This window comes from Mus musculus, chromosome 8 (assembly GCF_000001635.26).
Source record: "Mus musculus strain C57BL/6J chromosome 8, GRCm38.p6 C57BL/6J".
Classification (NCBI taxonomy): Eukaryota; Metazoa; Chordata; class Mammalia; order Rodentia; family Muridae; genus Mus; species Mus musculus.
The window spans coordinates 113,633,722-113,656,051 of NC_000074.6; the positions used below are offsets into that span (position 1 = coordinate 113,633,722).

General features: G+C 49.2%; 2 protein-coding genes across 5 annotated transcripts; both read left to right on the forward strand.

Moving 5' to 3' along the window:
- The first annotated feature begins 1,864 nt into the window (after positions 1-1,864).
- Positions 1,865-11,471, forward strand: Mon1b (MON1 homolog B, secretory traffciking associated). Of its 2 annotated transcripts, NM_001048143.2 has the most exons (6): positions 1,865-1,987; positions 2,391-2,548; positions 4,020-4,364; positions 4,814-5,633; positions 5,966-6,113; positions 8,209-11,471. In NM_001048143.2, the coding sequence occupies exons 2-6, from the start codon at positions 2,401-2,403 to the stop codon at positions 8,407-8,409; spliced, it is 1,662 nt and encodes a 553-aa protein (NP_001041608.1). In that variant the 5' UTR covers positions 1,865-1,987; positions 2,391-2,400; the 3' UTR covers positions 8,410-11,471. The 2 variants fall into 2 exon arrangements, with proteins under 2 accessions (NP_001041608.1, NP_766603.1); NM_173015.3 differs by lacking the exon at positions 1,865-1,987 and having other exon boundaries at positions 2,078-2,548.
- Positions 9,492-21,812, forward strand: Syce1l (synaptonemal complex central element protein 1 like). Of its 3 annotated transcripts, NM_029139.1 has the most exons (12): positions 9,492-9,582; positions 15,766-15,828; positions 17,885-17,944; positions 18,023-18,103; positions 18,792-18,839; positions 19,102-19,156; positions 20,055-20,118; positions 20,311-20,383; positions 21,044-21,113; positions 21,190-21,274; positions 21,375-21,447; positions 21,675-21,812. In NM_029139.1, exons 1-11 carry the CDS (start codon positions 9,516-9,518, stop codon positions 21,435-21,437), a joined length of 729 nt encoding a protein of 242 aa, NP_083415.1. In that variant the 5' UTR covers positions 9,492-9,515; the 3' UTR covers positions 21,438-21,447; positions 21,675-21,812. The 3 variants fall into 3 exon arrangements, with proteins under 3 accessions (NP_083415.1, NP_001041610.1, NP_001273423.1); NM_001048145.1 differs by lacking the exon at positions 20,055-20,118; NM_001286494.1 differs by lacking the exons at positions 15,766-15,828; positions 20,055-20,118.
- Positions 21,813-22,330: the final 518 nt, after the last annotated feature.

The following is a 22,330-nucleotide window of genomic DNA, read 5'->3' on the forward strand; positions in this document are numbered from 1 at the left end:
TTTAATATTTGAGTCATAATGTGTTCATATGATGAGTACTGACCTAATTCCTACTCTTGGAAGAATTCTCCAATCTCTGCTAACAATAGCCACAATTTCTGTTGTAATCAAACAATTTTCTCTGAAAGATTTAGCTTCTAAAGGGGCATTAACTTTTTTTTTTTAATTTTTTGGTCCAGCATGCGCATTTGGAAAAAAATCCACTCTGTTGTAATTGAGCAGAATTTTTTTAATAAATATCAATTCATTTGCCAGCTGTTGATCATATCTTCTGTAACCTTATTTATTTATTTAGATATTAGATATTTAGATTTAAATATTTATCTATTTTTTTTTTTGCCATCAGTTTCGGCCATTTTTAGTGAGCACAGAATGTTGAAATCATCACCTAACCTCATGAGCTATTTTCCCTTTGAGTTTTTGTCAATTTGACAGTTAGGTACTTTGAAGTTTTGTCTTTGAGTATCTAAATATTCAGGGATGTTATGTCTCCTGGCTGATGACACCTCCTTGATCTTGGAGCCCGGAGGGATGGGTCTCACGAGGTAGAATGCTTGCCCAGAATACATGAAGCCTTGGGTTCGCACCACAGCATGACACAAACCTGGTGTTAAGGGCACATCAGTTATTTCAAGTACTGGGGAAACAGAGGCGGGAAGCAGAGTAATCCTTGCCACTTGGTGAGTGAGAAGCCAGCCCGGGGTACCCGAAACCCTGTATCCAAAACAGAAATCCTCGACCTTTATGTCATTATGTCGTCGTCGTCGTTGTTGTTATTTTAACTCTATTTTCTCTGATAATAATATAGTAACACTCAGAGACACAAACTGCGAGGCTTCAAGCAGTCTCAAAGACCAATGTACAGAAAGACCTAAAAAACGGACCTGGACGTCCAGAACAGGGATATTCACACCCTCATTCTAAACCTAAAGGCAATGGCAGGTGCTGGAGCAGCACTGTAATCTACTCTGACTTGGGTTTAGGGCCAGATAGAGGGTGAGGGAGGAGGATCGCGAGTTTAAGGCCAGCCTGGGTTATTAGGAGCCTGTGACTCAAAACCAAAATGAACAACACTTAGTTTGGAGCGACTTCTGGCCGCCTAGATACACCTATCCCCGCTCCACAGCCTTAAGGAAGAGAGCATCTAGGTGCTTCTGTTCACAAGATTCCTCACTGCTGTTGCTGCCCCTGGCCCATCATACATAGTAGCCAATGGTGATACCCGGAGGTAGGTGCGGCAGAATTCTCAGCCAACCAGAACGCAGCGGTCCCTGACAACCACACCCCCCACTCCGCTATTGGATTAGGCTGCCGATCTGGTTGGCTCGGCCCACAGAACCTCTCCTTGCTAGTGGGGTGCGCTCGTGTTGCCCGCACACACTAGCCCTAAGCAGCTTGCTTTTGTTTCCGTAAGCTCCCCTCGCAGGCTGGCGGAGTCCAGAATCCCAAGAGTCAGTCCCACCAGCAGAGCCCGCCTCTTGCTTCAGCATCCGAGTCCCATAGGCTGACTGGGCTGCGGGCGACGTTCCGATTGGAAAGAGAGCTGTCCGTCAAGCATACGCTCCGCCCTGCCCCTATAATTGAATAAAAGAGCGTGAAGTTGTCTCAATACTGGGGACGCGAGTTCATTGGTTCGGCATTCTCTCATTCCAGCAAAGACCGGAACAGGAGTGAGGTTTCGGTTAGAAACAGGGAGATGTCAGTCAAGGGATGAGCAGTGGCTTTCGCCAATTAGCGCACACTATCTGCGGAGGCTCCACCAGAATGGGGCGGGACATAAGGGAGAGCCTACTCTTGATTGGGTGAGAGGGACTAGGTCCCGCCCCCTCGACCTAGTAGATTTCCAGGCCGCGCCCCCTTCAGCCGGTAGCCCTTGGTACGCGAAGTGGGCCGGTCTGGCCCCACTTCACAGCCGATCCTGGCTGCGTCCGGTGGAAGGACGCGCAGATTCCACAGAGTTCCGGGAGAGTCCCGCGCTATCCTTACGGTGAGGGAACGCAGCGTGTGGCTGCCATTGGCACTCCGGGGAGTCAATACGGCCGTGAAACCGGAAGTGTCCCGGGGAGGCGTCGCTTCCGGAAGTGTGGCAAGTCCCCACCACACCAGGAAGTGTGGTGCGGCAGCGGCTCCTCAAAGTGTTGCTGTCCACCCAGTTGAGATAAGAGGTTGAAACAGGTGTTGATGTACCGTGTTGGCAGAAGCCCAGCGGAGCGTCACCCATCCGAAAGTGCCGGAGGGTGCAAGTATTTGGTCATGGTTTTGAATGTCGCGTCCTGTCGAAAACCGTAGGGGAAACCGCACTAGGAATGTATCCGGGGGGTCTGGCTCCCTGAAGGCTTGTAAGAAGTTTTCTGTTGCTGCCCATCACCCTCGATTCCCCTTCTCTCCAGGGATGTGCAGATGGAGGCCGGAGGAGATAATGCTGTCCCAGCCCCCGGGGGCGTGGAGGACTTGGTGGACACGCAGTTCCCCAGAGAGGAGGCTGGAGACAGTGAAAGGGTTCACGCAAGCACGCTGGATCCCGGAGATGGGGACCCGGAGGACACAGGTATAGCTTCCCTCAATAAAGCCTTGGAAGCAAACCCCCAGGGCTTGTCATTGCTAGCTGAGCGGGAAGAGATCAGTGGGAGACCAGTGGGCAGTCTTTGGGAACCCAAGAAAGTAGCTTGAGGCATAGCTCTCAGTCAGTCGTTGGACACAGACTTGCTGACTTAATTGAAATCGTTGAGAAATGACATAGAAGCCAATGGGTGTCAGCTGTTGTCCGGAAGGGGCAGCATTGTGCCTCTACAAATGTATTCTATGGTGGGTGGTGGTGGTGGTGGTGGTGGTGGTGGTGGTGATAGTGTCAAGGCTAGGAAGATGGACTGTGCTGGTTTGCCCGGAACAGTCCCATTTTAACAATGGTGTTCTCACATCCTGGGACACCCTTCTGTTGCAAGGAAATTAGAATGTACTTGACCTGAGTGTACCACCTTAAAGAAACAAAGGGGGCATAGTTGGGTCCCAAAAGGGTTGTCTTGATGGGAGTTCCTTGATGGGAATTGAGACGTGTTGCTTGGGTATTTGGGAACATGGGAATATCGGTACGCAATTAAGAACATAGGAAAACACTTGAGGGTGAAAAAATCAGATGGGGTTGCAAATGGATGATTGTCCTTGGGTGAGTCAGTAGACATCAGAGGCGGTGGGAAGAAAGCAAGGGGCTTCATTATGGGATTTAAAGTGATAACTCTGGGCGGAAAACTGTGGGAACCGTGAAAACCTTGTGGGTTAGTGATTGTTAATGGTGGCCATTGGTGGAGTGGGGGCCCAGACCTGGAGGAAAATAAGAACTGTCATGTAAAGGTTATTGAAGACTAAGGTGTCTGGGATGCTCATGGATGCTCTTATGTGTTTGCTTGGGTGTTAATGTAGCAGCAGAGGGAATTGGGGGGGGGGGGTGGCTGAAGGCTAGGAGTCCTGTCGATCTGGGTGTCAGTGGCGGCTGTCATGGGAAAAATAAGGACCACCACTGGGAGTCTGGTTAGCCTGGAGAGTCACCGGGCATCAGCAGGCATCAGTGGATGTGGGTGCGGGTAGAAAAGGGTTAGGGGAGTCAGTGGGGGCACTTTAATGGTGGTCACCGGGGGGTAAGTACACGTGAGAGGGATAAAGAAGGCGTCAGAGGAGTTAAGGAAGAGCCTCTGTAAATAAGGAGGCCAGTAGTCATGCAGAGAGCAGGCGGGTGCCTTGAAGGCCTGGGAAGGCAGTGTCTGAAGGGAATAATGGAGGGGCCAATGAAGGACAGTGAGGACATGTTGGGTTGTGTTTTAGGGTGAGGCTCATTGGCACCTTAGTGTTGGTGGACATTGTCAGCCATGTTCACTGAACAGCTAGGAAGATGTGTGTGTCAGTGTGTGTGTGTGTGTGTGTAGGGGGGGTCACTGGGGGTGGGGGTGAGTGGGCTGGTAAGGATTTGGTAGATTGTGGAGAATGTAAGGTTAGTGGGAGATGAGCCACTCAAGGCTCCCTTTCAGGATCCAAGGACCAGCCATCCAGCCTCCTATCACCTCTGCCTCAGACTGAGGCTGCATCAAGCACCTGTGAGCACTGGGAAACTGCAGCAGCCTCAGACAGCAGCCCCCCCGGAGAACCTGAGAGTAACTCTGAGGGTCAGGGAGAAGACCCCGACGATGGGGGGGACCCCAGTGACGAGGACTGGCGCAGCCAGCGGAAGCACGTGTTCGTGCTGAGTGAGGCAGGCAAGCCCATCTACTCACGGTACGGTAGCGTGGAGGCACTGTCGGCCACCATGGGGGTGATGACAGCCCTGGTGTCCTTTGTGCAGAGTGCAGGAGACGCCATCCGTGCCATCTATGCTGGTGAGTGACGAGGAAAGGGCTCAAGAGTGGTGGGCTGGTGGCCGGGAATATGGATGGCTGGGGGTTAGAGCCATGGGTACACCTACCCACCCACCAGAAGTGAGTCAGTGGGTCAGGGTAACTGTCTGGAGGTCCTTCACATTGTCTGGGAGTGAGGAGGTGGACTGGATGACCTGGCTATGTCTGAATCCATGTTTGTCTCACCATCCCAGCACCCGACCCCGTGCTGTGTCTAAGTTACCAGATACCTCCACAGCCAACATATCCCCACAAGTGTCCCAATAACCCCAGCTTGTCCTCGCCCTAATTTAGGTGCTGGCAGAGTAAGAGCGCAGGCTCGGTCAGGCCAGGCGCTGTATGTGTTGGAGAGGGTTTGGGAAAGGCGTCCTTTCTGACCCCTTGGCTCATTCCTGGTCTGTGTCCACCCTCTCCACTCTTCCTTCCCCCAGAGGATCACAAGCTGGTGTTCCTGCAGCAGGGTCCACTCCTGCTCGTGGCTGTGTCCCGGACTCCACAGTCTGCAGCACAGCTACGAGGTGAACTGCTTGCTGTACACGCCCAAATTGTGAGCACACTAACGCGTGCAAGCGTGGCCCGCATCTTCGCACATAAGCAGAACTATGACCTCCGTCGCCTGTTGGCCGGCTCAGAGCGCACACTGGACCGGCTCTTGGACAGTGTGGAGCAAGACCCGGGCGCCCTGCTCCTGGGCGCTGTGCGCTGTGTGCCTCTGGCCCGTCCACTGCGGGATGCCCTGGGCACACTACTGCGGCGCTGTACAGCCCCAGGCCTGGCCTTGTCAGTGCTGGCTGTTGGCGGTCGACTGATAACCGTGGCCCAGGAGAGGAATGTGCTGGCGGAGTGCCGGCTGGACCCTGCTGATCTACAGTTGCTGCTTGACTGGGTGGGTGCACCAGCCTTCGCGGCAGGTGAAGCATGGGCACCTGTGTGCCTGCCTCGCTTTAACCCAGATGGTTTCTTCTATGCCTATGTGGCCCGCCTGGATTCCATGCCCGTCTGCCTGCTGCTGCTTGGTACCAACCGTGAAGCCTTCCATGCCATGGCCGCCTGCCGGCGCTTAGTTGAAGATGGGATGCACAACCTTGGTGCCCTGCGTACTCTTGGGGAGGCTGCCAACTTCTCTAATGGCCCAGCAGCCAGTGCCCCAGCCTACAGTGTGCAGGCTGTGGGAGCCCCTGGCCTCCGGCATTTTCTCTATAAGCCACTGGATATCCCTGAACAACACCGCCAGCTGCCACAGTTTACCAGGTGGGCCCTGACCCCAAGTTGATTGAAGATATGTCTGACCAAGACAGTCAGCATCTTCTTCACAGGAGTTAGGAGAGATAGTGAGGCCATGCTCTAGAAATGGGGAGCAGACAGTTCTCTGATGGCAGAGGCTTGAGCACCAACCTACAGGAGTCCCCCTGTTGTGGGAGAAAGGCTCTCCTTTCCAGTTTAATGGAGGCAGCTTGTCTTACAACCACGAGATACCCTCAAGTCTAATGGGAGAAGCTGAGCCCCATAACTTAATCACAGTCCCTAGCCTGAGAGGGGAGGCAGGCTCTGACTCACCATGCCACTGCCTCCCTCTGTTGCAGTCCCGAGCTAGAGGCCCCATACAGCAGAGAGGAAGAGCGACAGCGACTGTCAGACTTGTATCACCGCCTGCATGCTCGCCTCCACAGCACCTCCCGGCCCCTGCGCCTCATTTACCACGTGGCTGAGAAAGAGACGCTGCTGGCTTGGGTGAGTTGATCAGCTTGTCAGTCAGTCAGTCAGTCAGTTCCCTCCTGCAAGCCTGCTCTCCCTGTCATGATCCCTTCTAGCCTTAGCACCCTCCATGGGCATGCTGGACTGTGCACAGGTTTTGCCTGTATCTGCATCACTGACCCCGTGGGCACCTGTGTTTTGAATTACCGAAGAAGTTCTCACTGACTTCAGCTCTCCCTTAGCCCTGCCATTTCCTTGCTGTCCCCCATTAGCAAGCAGGCCCGGGTCTTTGACTTTCAAGGACCCCATCTCCACTGCCTCTGTGCTTGCTAGTTCCTGCTACCAGTGTAGAGGCCCCAGCTCTCCTCAACCATTGCAGCAGGGTCAGGACTGCTCTGTGCCCTCTACCTGGAGTGACTGTCCTGTGAGTCTGTTAAAGATCAGCTACTGAGGGAGGCTGATGGCCAGGAAGGCAGTCCCACAAGGAGTGAGACCTCCCCCAACAGGCCCATTAAATAATAGTGAATATTAATATGGATCCAGTGTTGTTGTAGGCTAGGATGATTGTTTTCATTTTTAAGTCATCTTGGAGTTGGAAGTGGCAAAGCCAGTATAAAGCATCACCACAGAGGGGCCATTCCCTCAGGCACTCGTGTTCCCTGGTCTCATTTGTTCTGGAATGCTTCCACGGGCTTTGTTGACTTGTGGTCCTGGCACTGTCAAAGGACATCAGTCTATAAACTTGCTGGTAGAGTGCCCCTGACTCAGCTCTCTCATGCTCCAGCATGGTCACGGTGAGAGGCCATGCAGTAAGTGCACTGTTTGAAGGGCCCTTGACACCAGCTCGGCTCTCTCAGGGAAGGTGGAGCTGGCCACACGTGAACGATAGTATTTCCCCTTTGTAACTAGCATGCACCCGTGGCACCCATGGCCCGTGTAGTTGTGGGCTTTAGCAGTATACGCCCTCCTTCATTTTAACATGCCTCTATGACTTGAACTTGTAGCAATTACCAGGTATTTGCTTGGTGATCACTTTTCTAACCACTCCACTTTTTACATTTATAGTTGGGACTCTACATAATAACAGTCTTCTTGTTGGATGTTTTTTAAATTTTGAAATTACATTTATTTATTATTTAATGTGTATGCATATACATGTGTGTTGAGTGTAGAGGTCAGTGGACAGCTTGTGAGAATCCATACTCCCCTAGCTGATTGTCAGACTTCTGTGGCAAGTGCCCCTAATTCCACTGAGCCATCTCACTGGCCCAGAAGTTTATATTTTATATAAATGTGGCCTCTTGAGATTGTACTTGATTTCAGCAGTGTGAAATATTTTTCTAGCATTTTCTGCAGCTTTTTGGGACTTAGCCTGTGGACTTCCTGATTTAGGTAGCTTGGGCCCTATCTCCCATTGGCACATCTCTGTCACATACAAGTACGGCTTACTTGACATACTACTTCCCTCCCGGACTCAGCCATTTTGCCAAGGAATACTTCTATCTTTTTCTAAGGAACTCCAAGGTTTTAGATCAAGTGGTCGGGAGAAGGCTTGCTGAAAAGATGGCTTCCAAGTGGAGAGGTCCCTAGAGGAGGTACTGCCTATGCACAGGGGAAAGCCGAGATGTGAGGCAAGGCTGAGCAGGGCTGGATTGAAGGAACAGCAGAAAAGAGGCCAATGTTGCTGGGGTAGAAAGAGAACACTGGGCAGAGTGGTGGGAAGTGGCACACAGAAGGTCCTAGAGACCTCGAGGCCAGGCCGCAGGTTGGTGTGAGAATCACTTTGAATCTTAAGCTCTGCAAGGCTGAGATGATACCACAGGGGCAGGAGCAAGGACAGTCGAGGATGTTATGATTGCTCCTCAATACCGGGTATTGCTGTTATGTTATCTCTAATCTGTAGATAAGCCAACGGAGAATACACAGAGTCAGAATCACCTAGCTGAAGCTGCTGATCCAGCTGGCCTCTTGTCTGCCCTTGACAGGATGAATACCAGATTGCCCAGCCAGCCATATCCGTTTGCTGTTGAGCATGTCTCCCAAGCTTCAGAAGCACACAGGCTTGGGCTGGGAACACAGAATCATTCATGACTCACTCTAGTCCATCTGACTCTCTCCTCCCTCTCCCCAGGTGACTTCCAAGTTTGAGCTCTATACTTGCCTCAGCCCCCTGGTAACCAAGGCTGGTGCCATCTTAGTAGTGACGAAGCTCTTGCGCTGGGTAAGGAAGGAAGAGGACCGGCTTTTCATCCGTTACCCACCCAAATACTCCACACCCCCATCCACCTCGGCGGACCAGGCCCCCAACAATGGCTTGTTCACAGGACTCTGAACAACTGCTGGAGTGACCACATTTGGCTTTAAATACTGTGTCTACTCTGGAAATGTGGGTAGAGGTCTGTGCAGAGCTGGTCCCCGTCTCCCTGGGCAGGTGGGCAAGATGTCAGGGTTTGCCCACAAATGGGAGAAGAGTGACAGCAGCCAGAGGCACAGGTTGCTCTCTGAGCCCCCTCATGCACCTCCATGTTTAGGAAAGTGGGACACTTCCTCTGTCCTTTGCCTCACCTCCCTAACTAGCCTGAATGCCACTGTACCCTCCGTCACCAGCTGTCTCCACCAAGCCTCTTCTAAGCAGCCCAGGTTGCTACCATGTCCATCTTCCAAGCAGACCTGAGACTGGGCTGAGGCTCTCCTCAGGGTAGGGGTGGGTAACCCACAAGGGCTCTAGAATTTGGAATGCAGGGCTAGCCTGTGCTTGAAACCAGCCTGGGTGTTTGAACACACACACACACACACACACACACACACACTGTACAGAAAGGGCCTAAAGCTGAAACCTTCAAGACATTCCTCTGTTCTTCATGCTCCCTCCGTCCCCATCATTTTTCCCTATCCCTACTTTAAAGCAAACAACCCCCCAAAAGACTCAAGCCCCACCATGTTGGGCTGTTTCTTACACGAATAAGAAGGTGGCCTCCAGCATCCACCTGACTTCATCCTTGGGCCGGGATGCAGCTTTGTGAAGATGCTCTTAGCTGCCCAAGTGTTCACTTTCTTCTGAACCTTTTAGTGGAGACCTGTAAACAAACGGACAGGGGTTGGAAATGTGTTGTGCTGATGCCTAGCATGAACATATTCTGGACATTGAACGCTTACAGTAACAACCTAAAGAAGAGCCCTTAAAGAGCTTGTGCTCACAACCCACCTCAACTTCTCACTACCTGGCTTCCAGCCCTCTTATAGAGACTCGGCCCTGTGGTTGCGCGCATGCGTGCAAACGCAAGCTAGCAGTTGCATTTGCAGATGTTCTGCGCTTGCTCCAAGCAGACACCTGTGCCGCCCCGCCCCCTGTTTTCCTACAATGTCTATAGTGGCACGTGCTGCCTTTCCCTGCTGTTTCTCTTCCGAGGCTCATGCGCAGATACCCCACGTTGGGAAATGGCTGCGGAGCTGGAGCCTTTGATGGCGGAGTGGCTGGGAGCTGAGAAAGCTGAAGACACCCGAGGTAGTGAAGGCCAACAGGGTAGATGGGAAAGAGGCTTCGGCTCATTACGATAATTGAGAATTTTTTTTAGAAAAAAAGTTTTTAGCCTATTGAAACTTATAACTTCCACAAAGTGGAAAAAAAAATAACATGCGTGTACTCATCACCTAGGTAAACTTGCCAACTTTATTGATCATATTAAATATCTTAAGCAAGTAGTTCAAGACCCATTACTCAGCAAGTCAGGGGGAGGGGAGGGGAGGATAATGATGTCCTCCCAAAAGGTCTCTGTCGCTGCACAGCTGAGGGAAGGATCTTCTCGGTCACTTCACAGCCAGCCTACATCACTACTTTTGGGTTTCTCGGGGCTCTTGAGCACGGCTTTCCCCGGTTTTGTCCGATTTGGTTTGACTTTTAGTAATGACAGTTTCTCTTCCTCATTGGGGTCAAGGAAGTGGAGTCCAGCCTAGAAACTACTGGAAATTGCAGTTCCTTGGAAAGAAAATATCTCTCATGGTAAATTCACTAGAAGAGCATTCTTGTTTTAATTATAGAAAATTTCTAACCATTCTAAAGTAGAGAAAATAGTGTGACCAAGGACCCTGACCCTGCTTCAACGGGTGTTCAATCTTTGTCCTTGTATCTGTCTCCACCTCCCCTTCCTGCACACCCAGCCCGTCACTACATGGCCAAACAGGGGAGGTGGCATCTTGCCAGACCTGTTCACTCAGATTCCAAAACAATGAATGTGACCTTCAAGAGCAAGACCCACAGTTTCCCTGGGCACCTGAAACACCTGCCTGGTGCTTGGCACTCAGTGACCTTTCCTTTTCCTTTTCCTTTTCCTTTTCCTTTTTTTTTTTCTTCTTTTTTGTGGGTGAATATTGAAATCATTTTAACAGAATTTGTCTTAAATTGGAGTCACATGTCGGGTGTCAGTTTTCAAAGAATAGAAATCAGACAAGTTGCATTTTATGACCCACGCGGTACAGTGCCGCAGAGATGTAAACATTTAGCTTCAACCTTTCAAATTCCTCAGTTTAAGTAATCAGGGACTTCATTGGCCCGGGAGGAAGGCAGAAGACGAATCAGGTCACATTTCTTCGCCACTGACTGGCCATAGGGGGGATGCTCTGCAGCCCCAGTGGCCTTCTGGTAGGGGCTTGCGGTTTTCAGCAGATGCTGTTCCACATCTGCAATCTCCATGCTAGGTCATCACAGGAGACAGACTGCACGAGCGTGGACCAGGGGTGGCCAGTGGTGTGTTACTAACAGGCAGAGAGAGAAGAATTGAATCCAAAACCTGACCAAATCTAGGTATATCCATGCAGATTGTAGATTTTTTTTAAAAATAAGAGGTGGAGAAATTTAAATTTCAGTTGATAAAATTGTTTATCAAAATTGTTCATAAGAGGTGGGCCCTAGGAGTTTTGTTTTTATTATTGAATATCAAGATTGAAACGAGAAAGGCGGGGATGTACCTGGCAAGGGCAGCTCTAGAATGGCCTGAGGTAAGCACACTGATAATTATGAAGAGGGGCCTTGGATTTGTGGGAGGGGAGCAAAGTGGAGGCCTTCGTGATGTATTATTTTATTTATCTCTTAGAAAATTGGTAGTGATACGTAATTTACAATGTAAGAGGTCAAGGGGAAACTGAGCAGCAGCCCGAGGGACCAATGCTAACACCCAGATTTTAAGTTATGCCAGTACCTGGAGCCCCCGTATAATGGGAAATGTGCACTGGAGTATTCAGGACTAGTGGGTCATACTATGTACAACTTAGAGATGACAAACACTCAACACATGGAGATGCCGATAGAGTACCACAGCCTATTTCTATGACTTTTGTGTACATCTGAAACAATTTCAAAATAAAATGTTATATGGGGGAACTTACCCTCTCAGCCTCTTTTCTTGTGTAACATGGAAGGCTCTTTGTTAACTGTTTTGTTTTAAGTTCACAGAGATACTAGGTTTCAATGTTTTTCCATTAGAAACTAAAATGTCTTATAGCCCGGGGGCTGGAGAGGTGTCTCAGTGGTTAAGAGCACTGGCTGCTCTTGCAGAGGACCAGGTGTGAGACCCAGCACCCACAGTGTCTCCCAGATGCCTGTAACTCCTGTTCCGGGGGATCTGACACCCTCCACTGGCACCAGGCACGCCTGCAAGGCAAAACATTCATACACTAGAAGATAGAAAGCTAAAAATGTTTTCTTGTTATTCACCCTGGGTCTTATGGCAAGCTGTAAAAAGGCAGAGAGAGGAAAACCACGGGTGGAGCCTTTGCAGAAGTTGCCAAGGCCAGCTGGAGATCCCGGGCTGGTCAGAGAACACACGTATGATTTGAGTATCAGAAAGTGTACATGACGATTGTGAATTGTACTGGGCGTGATTAAACGTGAAGCAAATGTGGGTGATGTTAACCATCCTAGACCCGAGGCCGTGAGCACTAGGGTTCATCCCGACCTCCTCACTGCGCTTGAAAGGCTTTCTAAAATGCTAGGAAAACAAACAGCTTTCTCTGTGGGAGCTTTTCTTTCTGGCAAAAATACTAAAATCACTTTAAATAATAAAAATGTCTCGGGAGGAGATGTACCAACTTAGAGATGATGGTGTCATGGCAGTGAGATTCAGAGAAGGGAAATTTTCATTTATTCAAAGATTTTTTAGAATGTTATTTGGGTATGAATTTTTTAAAATGACACATGAAATATTTGTTTCTAAAAGATGAAAACATAGACACTGACAGTGGTAAATTCCATAGCATAGCTAGGAAAGCCGTGATCTAGCGTATGTGAGGCTCTGAGTTTGAGTTACAGCATCACAAAAATTAATTAAGCAAAATAAAAGTGTGATCTCCCCCTCTTCCCAGCTTGGGTCCGTCAGAGCCTCACAGTATAATACATTGTACACATGTATGAAATTGTTACAGAATTTTAAAAAAAATAATAATAAATGTACAACAGTGGCCTTTACTTGAAACCAGGAGGTTCTGGTTTCACTTCTGTGGCTGTGATACACTACTCTGGTAAAAAAGCAATGTAAGAGAGAAACAGTTTATTTGGCTTACAATTCCAAGATACAGTCTGTCATTTTAGGGAAATCAAGGCAGGAACCCACTTAAGCAGCTAGTCACAGCATGCATGCGCAGGCAAGAGCAGAGGGGAACACATGCAGCCATGCCACCTCCTTACTTCCTGCTCTCAGCCAGCTTTTCTCTCTTTTCAGAACCCCCAAGTTGGGGGGACAGTACCTTGATAGCTGGGTCCTCCCATATCAACTAGCAATAAAGACACCCCAACCCCAGCCCCTGAGCCATATTCATAGGCTAACCTGATTTAGCCAATTCGTCAACTGAGGCTTCTCCAGAGTTTGTGGCAAGTTGATAGTTAAAAACCCGCAAGGCAGGAGAGAGGACTCAGTGGTTACAGCACTTGACTGCTTTTCCATATGACCCAGATTTGATTCCCAGCACCCACGTAGCACCTCACAAAGCCCTATGACTCTAGTTAGGGGCTCTGGTTCCTCTTCTGATCTCTGAGCACCAGACTTGTGGTGCATAGACATACAGGCAGGTGTCTATCTGTACACATCCAAACAAGATACAGACTAGCCAGCCTATGGGATCTTTGCAGATATAACTACTTATGATGAGGTCATACTGGCCTAGAATAATTCATTGGTAAATATCCTTACAAGAGAAAGGAACTATAGGACATAATGACACACCATAGGGTATGTGATAGCAGACACAGAGGGGAGACCTACTTCCTGTCAGCAGCTGAGAAACGGAAAATCTGCTCAGCATGGCATCGTTTACAGCTGTGAAGGAGTCAGTCCATAGGCAACAGTAGGAGACTGCTCCTAAATTATGGTGTGTGTGTAGAGTGGAAAGCCACACCGCCACCAAAAAGAATAAGCTGATCACCTGTACTTTGTCAAGTGAGAAATAGAAGACCTGCCGCATCCTGTACCACATGGTGTCTGTCCTGTGTGTGGAGAAAGGGTGCCTGTCAGGGTGAGAATCGAGAGCTTATATCACTGAATGACTTCTCAGGAGAGGGACTGGGGAAGGTGGGGTCTGAGGAGAAGGGATTTTCTGTTCTGTGGAGAAGCACTTCGGCATTCGCTTTCTCGCTGTGGTCTGTTTCTGAGCTTTATTTCCTTTCCATCCAGGCTCTCATTAGAGAGGAGTTAGTCGCTGGGGTTTGAGCTTTTATCATTAATTTCAAGAATTTAGGGCATTTTTTCCCTAGGGGTGTTGGTTTGAATTTTTAAAGTAATACAGGCTCATGCTAAAAGATCTATAGAAGTATGCATCATGAAAAAACAAACAAACAAACAAAAAACATTTGCTTGAACTGGGAGCCAAATAAGGTCAGTCCATTGTAGTTCATTGACATGGGCTACAGGTCATTATTTCTTCTGTCCATTCAAGCTCATGTTTGAAGACATTTACAGTAGTAACTGAACTCAATCAGAGAGATCAACCTTTGTGTTTTTATATTTCAGTATTAGGTATTAAAAGGACACGATGTAACTATGTTCAAAATTATTCAGCCCCACACTTACAAATGTGTGCTCGGAGGAGTTTTACACCCAACCCAGAGTTGAATGTTATAGTCAGTGCTTGAAGGAAGAACAGTTTGTTTACTGATGGGAATATCTCTTACTGCTGGGGTAGCATCTCCTTGGTAGTTCTTCCATCGTTGATTATTAGTAGTTATCTGTAATTGTATGAATGGAGTTGGATAGAGGTACTCACGCTAATTCCCAACAAATACGTAACCAATTACAGTGGTAATAAAGAAGGAGACTGGTAATGCGACAGCCTGATTTTCTTGAGGCAGATAGGTTAAGCCCTAAGGAGTTAAATGGAGATTCAGGAATGGAAGCCCACCCAAGATAACTGTGGGGCCAAGCTGAGAGTTTAAAAAGAAGAGCAAAGCCACAAATCATCCTTCTGGCAAGGCATCAGCGGATATCCCATCTTCCTTGTGGTTTTAGACAGTTTGAGCAGAGGGCAGAACTGGGTCAGACTTGAGGTCTTGAGTTCTGCACTCTGGTTAGAGGCTCTACCCCTGCTTCACGGATGTGTGAACAAGTCTATTAATGTAGGGATTCTCCCCCCTCCCCAATTTCCCCACCATGTATTGATTCCTAGTCCTCATGATGTTGAGCAGATTCCAAATTGCATCATTACCATGTTCATCTGTCCTTTGCATTAGTTTGGATTAGAACTAAAAATGTCAAAATCTTGGTGCAGTTCCAGGGTCTGTCTCCCGCCCTCCTTCTCCCTCTCCCCCTCCCTCCTCCCACCCCACTTTCATAAGCAGTGTTATGGTTGTCCAATAGGAGGCTCCTCACATCCATTTCTTTCTACTTACAATGATTAGCAGCCCCTGGCCTGGGCTTCAGTGAGTAAATGGCTTGCTGCCCTAGTATAAGGACCTGAGTTCAGATCCCTAGAACCCATGGTGAGTACAGCATGAGTCTAACCCTTGTTGAGGACAGTCTGCAACCCCAGCACAGGATGAGCAGGAGTGAGGATCGGAACTATGTCAATTTCCATACTCAGGATGGCTGACCAGTCCAGCTGACATGGCCAGCGCCAAAAGTAGGGAGGTTATGTCACAAAAAATACAGTGGAGAGTGAATTCTAGAGAAGTTGACTTCTGCCCTATATATTTGCCCACATAACTCAATGCACCACCACATTCACGTACGTACAGATATGTGCAATAACACACATAGACACATGTTAAGTAAATATGTGTTAAGAGCATGATAATAATTCATTAGAATTCACAAGTTACAGCTATAGTTATTTTAAAGAACTCAATATGAAATCTGTCTTCCCTGTTTCATTTATTAGAATCTCATCATGACTTTTCAATAGCAGTAGAGTCTAGAAGACACTCTCTCCTCTCACCCTGAGTTTGACTAAGAGGAGTTCAGGAATGTCTTTTGTCCCCTTGTAGCAAAGCTAACTCATCCAGGATACATCATGATACTTAAAAACAGAGAGCTGGTTCCCCAGGCGCCCTGCTGTGGCAGGAGACATGGCCCTCAGCCCAGTCTTGGTCGATCACAGCTAAGGAGTGTCTACTGAGTTCTAGCTGCTTTCTGACCTGGGTCTGCATCTTTCCCGGCTTTGCCCATATGCCTGCTGGGTCCTGTAATTCTGGTTTTCATCCCTGCAGGGCAGGCCGCATCTCTGAATACGATGGAAGACTTGCTGGAGACAGTGAAAAAGCTACAGAAAGGTCAGGTGTCCTGTGCCCAAGTCTCAGATTTTGAGTCAGGCAGACAGAATTAGAACCTAAAAGCCTCAACTCACAACTTTAGAAACTTATCCTGTTATTCCTATTCGGTTCTGTTCTTTGCCAAGAGAGAGAGAGAGAGAGAGAGAGAGAGAGAGAGAGAGAGAGAGAGAGAGAGAGAGAGAGAGAGAGAAAGAAAGAAAAAGAAAGAGAGAGAGAGAGAGAGAGAGAGAGAGAGAAAAGAAATATAAAGAAAACACAGCTAAAACTTCAAAATCTTTAAGAGGACAGAAAATCTTCCTCCACTTATAGGGGCACAGAGACATAAGTGTGCGCGCAAACACACACACTATCAGTCCATTCATCTTTCCATCGATCCATTAATCTATCATATATCTGTTTATTCAATTTCGTGATCCACAGGCAAGCAGTATTATTTTTGGTTTTGTTTATTAGTGCTGCAGCTTGAATCCAGGACCACTAAGCTGCTTGCCCACAACAGCGGTTTTTAAATGGTCAAGTGTCATCCAGAGATTCTTTTAAAATTAACAACATTTACCGGGGTTTATTTCTTGTCCCTTTACAACCCGCAAATGACAAAGGACAATACAGAGGGCTTTGCACTTGGCGTTTTTTGTTGAGAAGGAACCAGTTTATACTGAGTACCCATTTAAGTGCTGGTGCAAACCCGGGGTTTGAAGTAAGACTTCTCCACCCCCACCAGACCACTCTCAGCTTCAATTGTTGTATCCACTGATTTGCTTCAAAGGAAATCGAACCTCTCCTCTCATATCACCCACTCTAGCTCCTACACTTCATTGCAACTGTATAGAAACTGCAGGACTATAAATGTGTAGTGACCTACCCTGACTGCTATGAAATAAAGTCCTGAGGCCATGGGGATTTCTGCCAGTTGCTTTCGGCACTCTGGAGGACATTCACTCTTTTAGAAGTATCTAGAAAGGGGGTCAGTCATCCTGAAGTGTGGGGCTAAAGCTCATGACTCCCTAGCTTGCTTTAGGTGTTAGCAGTGAGACTCAGCAAATGTAAAGCAGCCTTGAATCCCAATGCTTGTGACTCGACCCTGATCCAGAACATGATGAGGCAGGAGGAAGGTTTTTCCCTACAGAGCTGTAAAATGGGCTGTGAGGTCAGAAGTGACTTTCTACAGAGACATTGAGAATTCACAAGGTGGCGCTTGTCACTGGAAAGCCCTGTTGTCACAGCTAGAGACCAGAGAGGCAGGAATGACAGCCTGTTCTGCCCCCTTCGAAGAGAGTGAGGCCTGTGGGAAGGGTCCATCAGTTTCCACCACACTTAAGTTGCAGCTGTAAGCCTCCACTGTGATCCTGGAAGACATTACACACACACACACACACACACACACACACACACCACACACACACACCACACACACACACCACACACACACACACACACACACACACACACACACACACACCACACACACACACACACACACATACACACACACACACACACACACACACACACACACACACATACACACACACACACACACACACATACACACACACACACACACACACACACACACACACACACCACACACACAGTGCTCTTTCCTCCTCCCCACTAGCTTACCCATCCTCTGTGACTTTGTATGTGGCCCTTACCTATTCCCACTGCAAGAGATTCATACTTGTTCCCTCTCCCTGAAATAGCTCCCACTCCACACATTCCCTCCCCAGTTGTACAGGGCCTGTCTCTTGCCCTTCATTTAGGGTCTTTCCATATCTCAAAAAGCACCAATACCCATATGTTCTTTATCACCCACCTTGTGTCATCCTTGTACCTGGCACTGCCACCAGATTGACTCAGAGCCATTTTCCCTACCCAGAATGCAAGCCCTGCGAGGACCAAGGACCTGCTACAGATGCCAGTCCGAAGCAGGTGCTCTGTAATAGCCTGTGGTGGATGCTAGACCTAGAAACCCAGCCCCTGATTGCAGTCTTCTCTGTGCCTGGGGCAGACAAGCGCCTGTCTTTTCTGGCTCAGCCTGCCTTTCTTTCTTCAGAGGGAAGCCTGGAGCCCCAGATTGAGGACCTGATCCACCGCATTAATGAGCTGCAGCAAGGTACATTTGGGACCCTAGACTGGCCAGTTGATACCAGCAGCAAGGTGGCCGTCACACAATGCCTTTTTCCCCTCTTAGGTCCAGCAAAGAAGAGATCCAGTGAGGAGCTGGGAGAGGCTCAAGCACTCCAGGAAGCCATGCACAGGGAACTAGACTCCTGTGAGTGGGGCCAAAAGAGGGATCTAGGGATCCCCTGTCTGCTGCTGGTGTTTTCAAACATGACTCCCGGGCCTTTGCCCATGTTATGCTCTCACCTGTGGTCCTCTTTAGCCCATACAATTCAGATTAAGCCACTCTAAGATGTTATTTTTCAGCTCCCAGTTCAGATAGCCCCGACAGGCTTACCTTGGTGGTTTTATGTAAAATCAGAATCCTGTCTCCTCCCCACCCATTTCTCTCTGTCTCTCTGTCTGTCTCTGACTGACTGTCTCTGTCTGTCTCTCTCTGTCTCTCTGTCTCTGTCTCTGTCTGTCTCTCTTTCCCCCCACCCCGTGTGTGTCTGTATCTGTCTGCCTCCTCTGCTTTATTTCTTTCTTCAGAACCTCATTTTTATCTGCCTGACATGGTGTTTGCTTCTTTAATAGTTCGCTCTTCCTTCTGGGACAAACCTGTACTTTCTTCGGAGTGGTCACTCCTTTGACTCTGCTGGCACTGACCTAGACCACGGATGTGGGAGAGGGGAGAAAGGAATAGGATGGACCCCGTGGGGGATGCTTACAAGCGTAGGAGGAAGCTACCTCACATTTCCTACCCCTGTCTTCTGTGTGATTCTGCCTATTGGATGGAGTTGCAGTAGGCAAAGGGGAGGTTAGCTTCTGGGGCCTGAAAGTGTCATCGTGTTTTCCAGTAAATGAAGAGAGAGTGCACCTAGAGGAGGTCCTGCGCAAAAAGCAAGGTACTCAGCATTCTTACGCTTCCCACCGCTTCGCGAAGCCCACCCTTCCGAGCAGCCTCGGGATGCCCACTGCAAGCTGGGTCCTGGGCTTTGCTCCACTCCCCCTCCGCCCAACTCCCCCCCCCCCCCCAGCTACTTGTGTGAAGGATGCACCGGAGTCCTGTGCGTTTCCATCAATGTCCGAGGTGATGTGTGATGTGGAGGTCCCAGACTCTGCCTAACTTTGTCCCTCATCAGGCTATCTTGTTTGCTTTCTCCACAGAGGCTGTGTCAATTCTCAAGAAGCATCCCCAAGAGAGAGACAGTGACACTCCACAGTAAGAGTCCTTCCCTCCTTCCCCCACCTTCTCCCTCCTTCCCCAGGGAGCAAGAGCTAGTAAAATAAGTCATGAATGCATTGTTGAATTACCCTCACCAGTGGATCCATTGTTGAGTTGCCCACACTAACACACACAACCTTTCTATTTTGATATGCCTTAATCACCACAATGGCTGGCCACTTCCTAACCTCCATGTGGTTAATTCACCTCCCACCAATAATCCCAAGTTATTACTTATTAAATTCTATATTCTATCTGGCTGCCCTGGACCCAGAGTGCTGCCCACTGGGCTGCACTCTCCTGCCTCCTTCACATGTCTGGCATGGCTCCCTGTCCCCCACTCTTCTCAAGCATGGTATCTCTCCTTTTACTTCTCCAGCATGCCAGATCTCCTTCCTCTTCCTTCCTCTCTGTCCCAAGCTCGGGAATCCTAAAGCCTCGCCCCTTTCTGCCCTGCTCAGCTATTGGCTGCCGTCATCTTTATTTACCAATCTGAGCCAACTGGGGGACAGTGTCCCTGCAGTGTCTTACATGTGGACGTGTGGATTCTCTTCTGCAAACAATATTTGGGGACCCCAAATATAGAAGCAGCATTAAGCCAAACCTACTACAATACATACTCTTTGATTCCCTTCTATAAAATAGGACTTGAAGACAGTACACTTCCATGACCGTTAAGTGGTGACGATAGAATAAATTAGACAGTGTGACCAACTGCCCCTTTATCCATATGGTTTTCTTGGGAAGACACATTTGTAAGGACAGTGGGACGGACAGGGCTGTGGTCCCGCAGAGGGATCCATGGATCACGTGCCACACAAGGAAGGAAAGAGAAGTGTTCTCAGAGAGAGTAGGGGCTCAGGCAGAGACTGACTGTGAATGATCTTCCTCCCAGGAAGTGTACAGTCCAGTTCTCAGGATTCAGACCAAAGAAGCTGGGGTTGCTTCTAAGTTTGCAGGTTGGTGGGCTGCTAAGTTGTGGGAGTGGGACCTGCGTGATGAAGAGAGGGGGTGTTTACAGACCCATGACGGGGGGCACTGGGCAGGACCTGAAGGGTTCATGGGACCTGGGAAGCACGAGGCACCCCAGACCTGACTTACTAAGTGTGGATCCTGGCCACACAACTTCTCATCTCTTGCTGTCACCACAGCTTGGATGCTCAACAACTGGAGGAGAGGCTGGCGGATCTGGCAAGGCAACACAAGGACCTCTGGGAGTTCCATGTAAGCCCTTCCCCAGGCTGGGCTTCAGTGTCTGTGAGTGGTCACTCTCTACCCCTGCTCAGGTCCGGTCCTTTGCTGGCTGCTGTCACAGCTTTTGAGGACTTCGTGTTGGCCTCAGAGAGGCCCACGGGACCCTCCATAAAACCTTCATTCAGGAGCATCCCAGACAGGAGGGGGTGGTGGTACACCAAAGGGCCCTTTCTACCCCAGGCTTCTGAGGGGTAGGGAAATGTCTACCCAGAACACAACCAAGAAAGCGAAGTAGACAGATCCTGTAGCCCTGGTCCACCATCTCTGACTTGTTGGCATCTGACCACCCATGTTGAGCACAGGAGTGAGGACGATATGCGGGTTAGTGCATACGTTCCTGAGAAAGGCTGAACTAACTCCTGGAGCATTAGAAGAACAACAAATTTAAAGGGGAGGTTGGAAAAGTTGTAAGAAATGGATTCTGAGCAAAAGGGGAGACACGGGGAAACACTGGATGCAGTGAATTTGTAGCGCCTCCCCCCTCCCCTGCAGAAACTGCCAAGTTAAAAATACAAGCGAATGAAGTGAATGACCTAACATAGGGAAGGATTTTGTCAAAAGTGCAAAGGAGGGTGGGCTGGGGGTTCTTTCAGGGAAGAGGAACAGAAAGACCAGCCTTCATCCTGACAGGTCCTGCAGCAGCGACTGGCCCAGGAGATCAGCACGATGGAGCACAGGAAAGATCAGCTTCTTGCAGAGAGTGAGGCTCAGGCAGTGATGGGTGGTGGGACCCATGGCTTCAGGGGCCCACCTTGATGTCCCACTACCGCCTGCAGGGACTCTGCTGCGAGCCAGGCTGGAGAAGGTGGAGCAGCGGCTGCAGGAGGCCAGAGAGACCTGGGACAGCCCAGGGAACTGTGGGTAAGAGGAGGAGCATGGCCTTGGTGTCAGATCTGTGGCCTCTCTGTCTTGACTTTTCTGCCCGGTGCCCTGGACCACTGCTCACCTGCTTTTCTTATAGGCTGAAGACAGAGCTGGAGGAATTGGAGGGGCAGTCCCAGCGCAGCCCAGAAGCTCAGAATGATAAAGGGGAGGTAGGTACCTGGTGAACAGAAGCAGAGACCAAAGAGAAATGAGGTGGGAGTGGGAGTAGGGTGGGGGTGGGGGGACTCAGAGGTCCACTGAGAAGAGGGATCAGAGGTTTTCCAAGCCTCTGGGACACACTGAGGGAGCCACAAGGAGCCAGCAGATGCAGAGAAGGGAGTGTCTAGTTGAAAGTGTCCAAGGTTCTGGACCTGCAACCCACTCCCACTAACCTTAGGCTAGCCAAGAGGAACAGCATCATTTGGAGACATCAGAAGAGTTGCCAAGGACAGGAACGCTCTGCTAAACCACAAGGACCTACCAGTGCTCACATTCCTTCAAGGACTACCAAGAAATAAAGATGATTCCAAGAGTCTCCTGAGTCTGTGCATATCAGGTCTCTGGAAGTAAGAGAGGCCCCAGCCATGAGGTGGGGAGGTGTCCAGGGTATCTCTAGGTGGAGCAGCAGCTGATCACAGCTCATCAGCCGAACCACAGACATGTAACAGATTTATGAGCCGGGCGTGGTGGTACACACCTTTAATCCCAGCACTTGGGAGGTAGAGGCAGGCAGATTTCTGAGTTCAAGGCCAGCCTGGTCTACAGAGTGAATTCCAGGACAGCCAGGGCTATACAGAGAGACCCTGTCTTGAAAAACCAAAAAGAAAAAAAAAAAAAAAACCAGCTTTATGGTTAGGGAGTCACCACAACATGAGCACCCTGAAGTGTCCACCCTCTTTCTCCTTCATGTTGGTGATTAAATTTCATACAACAAATAAATGAAGTTTGTTTATTTGGCAGTGCTGGGAATGGAACCTACGGTCTTGAGTGTGCCAGGTAAGCCTGCTACCCCTGAGCCATATCCCCAGTCCCAATAGGGACCAATTTCAGCTC